Source organism: Melanerpes formicivorus, unplaced genomic scaffold (assembly GCF_026170545.1).
Source record: "Melanerpes formicivorus ecotype bairdi unplaced genomic scaffold, bMelFor1.0.p_v2 SCAF_3127, whole genome shotgun sequence".
Taxonomy (NCBI): domain Eukaryota; kingdom Metazoa; phylum Chordata; class Aves; order Piciformes; family Picidae; genus Melanerpes; species Melanerpes formicivorus.
This window is the reverse complement of record NW_027145478.1, coordinates 1,367-7,619: the sequence shown is the minus strand read 5'-3', so window position 1 is coordinate 7,619 and position 6,253 is coordinate 1,367. Positions and strand designations below refer to the sequence as shown.

General features: G+C 54.0%; 1 protein-coding gene across 1 annotated transcript; it reads left to right on the top strand.

The window, feature by feature from the left end:
• Window positions 1-1,466: 1,466 nt before the first annotated feature.
• LOC137440513 (transcription factor 21) lies at window positions 1,467-4,446 on the top strand. The gene is made up of 3 exons (XM_068136742.1): window positions 1,467-1,539; window positions 1,903-2,355; window positions 3,908-4,446. Exons 2-3 carry the CDS (start codon window positions 1,906-1,908, stop codon window positions 3,995-3,997), a joined length of 540 nt encoding a protein of 179 aa, XP_067992843.1. The 5' UTR covers window positions 1,467-1,539; window positions 1,903-1,905; the 3' UTR covers window positions 3,998-4,446.
• Window positions 4,447-6,253: the final 1,807 nt, after the last annotated feature.

The window sequence follows — 6,253 nt, the reverse complement described above, 5'->3', positions numbered from 1 at the left end:
CATCACTTTGGCCCTCCACAGTTTATGTTTGTTTGTTTGTTTTCTGTTTCATGTATGCAGAACACCCAATGTGATGCCCATGCAGATCACTAAGAGGCTTTCCTGTGGCTCCAGTGACCTTGGATTAACTCTGAAGCCACTGCTCAATCTGTACATTTTTGCCCAGAGCTATATGAATCCTCAGGTAAGCAGCTGAGTAAGTGCAGTAGCTCCTGCAGAAGACCAGACACTGAGTCCAGAAAAGTCTTGTGTGCAGATTGTGCTCAGCTCTTTAGTTTCTTGTGTTGAAAACCCAGGCTGCCAGAGGACCTGTGAGGTTTCAGGAAGCATGAGAGGAGTAAAGGAACTATGGGAGGCAAGTTCATCCTTCACCAGGCTCTTTGGGGTCCACATGCAGATTTGGGAAAAGATTTTACCTGAAAGGGAAGAGGAATTAGGCCAAGATTAACTGGTCTTAAAAGCCTGCTCTGAGGAGACTGAATAGACTTGTGCATAAAAATTGTAACTGCAGCTACATGTTGTAAGTCTGGTCATTCAAACTACACAGCAACCTGCTCATTCACAGCAGTGGTAAAATGATTGTGGATGTTTGGCTTCAGTGGTTGCAGAGTATGACCTAATGCCCTCACTCCTACCTCTCCCACAGAAGGGGCCTTATCTTGCCTCTTTATTCAGACAAAACTCCTTGACTTCTGAGTATGCACAAATCAGTGGACAAAATGCTCCATAAGTACAGCAGAACAACATCTGCACTGCAACTACATGCCAAGAAGGGGGGGGGGGGGGGGGGGGGGAGGGATTCCTGTGTGCTCCCTACCACCCAATAACCCTCTCTCTTTTCCTTCATTTCCTTGCTGCCTCATCCTCAGCCCTGCTGACCCTTCCCAGCACTGCAGTGCTCTCTCTTAGCTCAGCAAGGCTCAGTGAACCACTGGGCTATCAACTGCCCACCACACCTGCAAACTGGGCAGCAGCTGAGGGGACTCAAAATGAGAAGGGACTGAGACTTGTTGGAGGTCACCCAGGAAGGCTGGAAGAAATCAGCTCCTCCTGCCTCCAGTCCCTGGGCTGTGATGGCAAGGTCCTCAGGGCCGGCTGGGCGGCAGAGCGCTCCCTTCCTGGAATACACTAGTAGCTGGACAGGATGCGTTTGCAAATATAATCATCCACAAATCTCCTCCAGATTAGGTTACAGGACGGCGTTTTGACGGCACGCATTACAAAGCTCCCTGGAAGGCTTGGCTGGTAGATCTGCTGCACTCTCAGCTCATGACCCATTTTGGCTTTCATCAAGAATCATGACACCAGCTGCCTGGGTCATCTAGGAGGCAGGAAGGGGGAGAGCAACCCTGGGCTGGAAAAGGGAAATGGGGAAGGAGAAGAGGAGGAGGAGGAGGAGGAGGAAGGGGGAGGATAGAAAGACAGAGCCGGGGGAGAGACAGAGGGAGTTGCTTTGCTCCAGTTGTGAAGATTTGAATCCCAGTTCCGAGCTCTCTGCAAAGGCTTGCCGGGATACCTCATTCCCTGTCCTGTGCAAAGGTCTGTGATTGGGGATGTGGTGTGCTCAGCGGGCAGGGCCCCTCCCCTGGGCTGGATCCGCCTCTCTTATCCCCCAGATAAATTACTAGTGTCCTCACTAAATTCCTCGTCTCTTTCTCTCTCTCTCTCTCCCTCTCTCACACACACTCAGTCCCTCCCTCAAACACGGGCAAAGCAGAGTTGGGGGGTGGGAGGGCGGGGATCCTCTCTGGACTGGTATTGCGCCTTACCACTGGAAGAGGGAGGGAAGGGGAAGAAAATACTGGCACCCCTTCTCTCCTCTGCCGTCTTGAAGTAGATTTGAGGAGCTGCCCTTCCTCCTTCCCCCTCCCCCCTTCCCGCTGGTCCTTTGGCATCTTCCAGACCATGTCCACTGGGTCCCTCAGTGATGTGGAAGATCTGCAGGAGGTGGAGATGCTGGAGTGCGATGGCCTGAAAATGGATACTAACAAAGAGTTTGGGGCGTCCACCGAGAGCAACGAGGAGGGATCCAATGGCGAGAATGGCTCCCCTCTGAAGGGGAGAGGGGCCTCGGGCAAGAGGAAAAAAGCTCCCCCCAAGAAGAGCCCTTTAAATGGAGTCAGCCAGGAGGGAAAGCAGGTCCAGAGAAATGCTGCCAACGCCAGGGAGAGGGCAAGGATGAGGGTCCTTAGCAAAGCCTTCTCCAGGCTTAAGACCACCCTACCCTGGGTGCCCCCAGACACTAAGCTTTCCAAACTGGACACCTTGAGACTGGCCTCCAGCTACATTGCTCACCTGCGGCAGATCCTGGCCAATGACAAGTATGAAAATGGCTACATCCACCCAGTCAACTTGGTAAGTCCCAGCCTGCCAGGGCCAGGCACTCTGTGTGTGTGTGTATGTGTGTGTGCATGGGGAGAGGCGGGTGAGGAGCTAAGATGGGGCAGGCGCGGGAAGAAACTTTCACTGTGCTTCTCACAGAAAGCATGGCACAAGTGGGGTTCCAAGGGGTACTCTGTGAAGGGACAGGCTTCCAGTTGCCCTCTTACCCTGTGCCCTGAGAGCTGAGCCTCCCAGGCCCCATATGCCGCTTCTGGCAATTACCTTCAGGAGACAGGCAGGGGCCACAAAGCCACAGATAGGCAGGGACAGGCTTTACTGCCCCAGAAATGCATGGGAAAGCTCAGCAGGTTGATGGCAGCTTTCTACCTGCAAGTGGATGAGTATAGGAATTTTGGTAAAGTATGTCAGGATGGACCTAGGATTTATTCTTATCCCTCCTTTAACTTTTCCTACCATACTAGTCCACTCAAGTCCTGGCTTTTTTAAGACAGAGTTCTTGGGCTCTGTGCTCAGTTGCTCAGGTTTGCTGGGTCCTGGACATTTCTCCTATCTTTTTAAAGTGGCAAAGGAAAAATGAATACCAGTGTGGACTCTCAAGAAGGGGTGTCTGCCCTAGCCACACTCCACAGTCTCCCTAAGCTGCATGGCATCCCTCCAGCTGTTCCCACCATCCACAGGAAGTTTTCCCCAGCAGCCCAGGATCTCCAAACCCAGCCACCAGAAACACACAGCTTCCAGCTCTAAAAATGCATGCAACTGATATAAACTGGGGGTGGGCAAGATCCTCTTGGGATCCTTTCAAAGACACAACCTTTACACTGCCCACATGCTTGGACCTCACTGGATAAAGGAATGGCAGAGGATCCGTGCATATATTTCACTGTGTTCTGCCTCTGCCTTTTGAGCTCTAGATTCTGGGGGAAACTACATTGCCTGCTGTGCTAGCTGATAAAGGCCTGGAAGATACTTTTTTTGGCTGAAAACAAATTCCTCAGCCCAAAAACATGGGGGGAAAAATGAAGTAAAACAAGGCCAACACCCAAACCAAATACAACCCCTGTCTCTCACAGAGACACACCAAAAATTGCTCTCAGAGCCGTGGGAGCCCAGGGAGGGTGGCCAGGGGATGCCAGGGGATCCGGGCAGTTCCTGTGCCCGGAGAGCGTGGCCATGATGGGGTGAGAGGCAGCTTCCGCGGGACAAAGGCCCCACGTTGGTCATGGTCAAGGCAGGGGGGGTGGCGGCGGCTGTGATAGGGAGACGAGTAGGTGCTGGAGCCGCTGCGGTTCAGACAGGCCTCGTAGCCCCGGGGACGCCGAGAAGCAGCCCGCCTCGGCTAGGAACAGGAGCGGCATCAGCCACCGGCTAACGGCAAAGGCCCTGGCTGAAGCCAGCGGCGGCTGCCCGAACCCTGGTGAACGCGGACAAACGAGAGCGCAATCGACGGGTGGCAGCTCGATGCCCCGGGGCGCTTCCGAGCTGGAGCCGCTGGCGAAATCGGGGCTGCAATGTGCATTTCCCCCTATGTAACCCCTTTCCCATCCGTGTCTTTTCCTGGCTACAGACTTGGCCTTTTATGGTAGCCGGCAAACCCGAGAGTGACCTGAAAGAAGTGGTGAACACAAATCGCTTGTGCGGCCCGACGGCATCCTGAGCCCCGGCGGCCGGGCCAGCAGCGTCCCGGCGCGACCGGGGAGCGGGCGGCGGGGTGGGCAAGGACACGCCGCGGCCCCGCCGCTGTCCCGAGCCCCGGGCAGAGCGACGAGGAGAGCCTCTCTCCCGGCGCAGAGGAGACCAAACGTGCCCTAGCAAAGACTCCACCCTGAGAGATCACGACCCTATTTAACTTTATTAAACTGTGTACAGTCGAGTGTCCTGCAACAACAGCCTTGCTGGTTCAAGCGCTACTAGAGAAGAGACAGAGATCAAACAAAACCTACCACGCGCGTATCTTTTGTCTGAGACCTGTGAGATATGTAGATGCCTAGAAAAACTGACTTTGACAGTCATCTCTATGAAGTAATTCACCCTAAAGATATATAGATATATTTTCTTCAAGCAGGTTTTGCTTTATTTCTGTGAATAAACCTTCCTTTCCACCGACCATGGAGCGGTGTGCTATTCGTTCCTGACTCTCGGGCTCGGCGGGGGACAGGACCTCTCCTCCGCCGGCCTCCGGCCGCGCTCGCCTGGCGCGCTGCGGGGAGCCCGCCTCTACGCCTCAAGCCAGGGGAGGGCTGTTTCTCCGGAGCTAAAGAGTCGGAGCAAATCTTTGGGGGAGGGGGTGGCCGAGACCTGTCCTCGCCGCGGGAGCACGGCCCGGCCCCGCAGCACGGCGCCCGGGCGCTGCGGGAGACCCTCTCGCCCTCCGCGGGGACGGGAACAGTGATGTATTGACGAATCACAGTCGGACGGAGGACCTCTCTCTGGCCCCGGTCCTTGGTGCTGGGAATTTCTAACTTAAACTTATCTCCCCTCTATCGATCAGCGCGCCTGCGGGAGATGAGGCTGAGATAAAGAGGACTGCGGGGCGCTCCCCCTGCACCGGCAGCGGCCGCCGGCAGCTGATGCGCCAGATCCCACCGCGCTGTTTAATGTTCCAGGGTTATGACCGCACTGTTTACAAGACGTCTTCGGTTATTTATACTGTTATTATTAGCAGAGGGGCTTTAAATTTCCGCTTCACTTGTTTTTTCAATGCCGTCCCCGGGTTCCGTTTGATACCTGGGCACTTTCAGGCCAAAAGCAGTCACTGCCAAGGAGGGGCAGCGTTAAGCCCTCCGTGCCGGACTAGTTGCAGGGGGCGGCAGTGGGGCCCGGGGCGCGATCACAGGCAGCGCGGAATCCACGGACCCCCCTGGGAGCTGAGCCCCTACCCCGGGCACCCCCCGCAGGCGGGTGCTGAGCCGCCCCGGGCAGCCCTGCGGGGTAGATTATGTTCTTACATACTTCCCTTCCTCCCGAGATAACCGGGTGAGGTAGCGCGTCCTCCAGGCGACCCAAATTCACCAGTCGGGTTCATGCGTGGGCTACGTTTAATTAAAGCAGCTCGCTGTGAGCTGAGGGCTGTGCAAACATCTTGGCCCTCGTTAGGGAAAGGGCCAGGGTCTGCTATATCGTCCTAATGGTTTTGAAGGGGAGAGCTGTTTAATTTCACTTTTTCACAGCTTTATCTCCATCCTGCACAATTAAAAACAGAACTCCGAGCCTGGCCTAACCATTTGCAACTTCACCGCTGCAAGCAGGGCCTCGTCAGCTGAGAAACACAGTGACACAGAAGGGCTTGACTGACTTTACTGCCTAACGCATCACCTTGAGCAGCCACAGCTCTTGCTGAAGCGAGAGCAGCTTCAGTAAGTGCTGCAGAAAATGCTGATCTCTTCACCACAGGACCTGGAAAATCCAGGGGGAATTGCTCTTGTCTTAAAGGGAGACAGAATAGAGCCATCCAACCTTAAGCTAAGTGCAAATGCACAAATACCCCTATAACCACTGAATTTACCCACTGGATTGAAATTAACCATTGGATTTAATCACTCCAAATATCAATACTTAACTAATACTTAACTAATGTCTGCTCAAGCAGAGACTCATAGCAAGGTGCTGTGTAGAACACAGAAATTTTCACATGCGCTTCTTTGCCACCCTGCTCTGCAATGCGTACCAACTGCACTCAGCATCCTTCCTACCCTTTTCTGTCAGCCGTGTCCAGTGTTCATCTGCCACCTCAAACACAGCATGGAGAAATGGAATGGAGAAAAGCCACAGTCCCCCATGCAATGTGAGGAACACAACCATAGCCAGGTGCAAAAAGCTGCAATGTAAGCGGAATGGTAAGAGGAGGCCATAGACTCCGTTATTTCTTATGCTGCTATTCACTTTGTCTAGCAGTCAAGATTGTAAGCTTCTT

What these genes read in the sequence shown, in the direction of transcription:
- LOC137440513 (XM_068136742.1), top strand. Translation starts at nt 1,906, where the DNA reads ATGTCCACTGGGTCCCTCAGTGATGTGGAAGATCTGCAGGAGGTGGAG. An exon ending in ACATCCACCCAGTCAACTTG is followed by an intron (nt 2,356 to 3,907) that starts GTAAGTCCCAGC and finishes TCCTGGCTACAG; the next exon opens with ACTTGGCCTTTTATGGTAGC.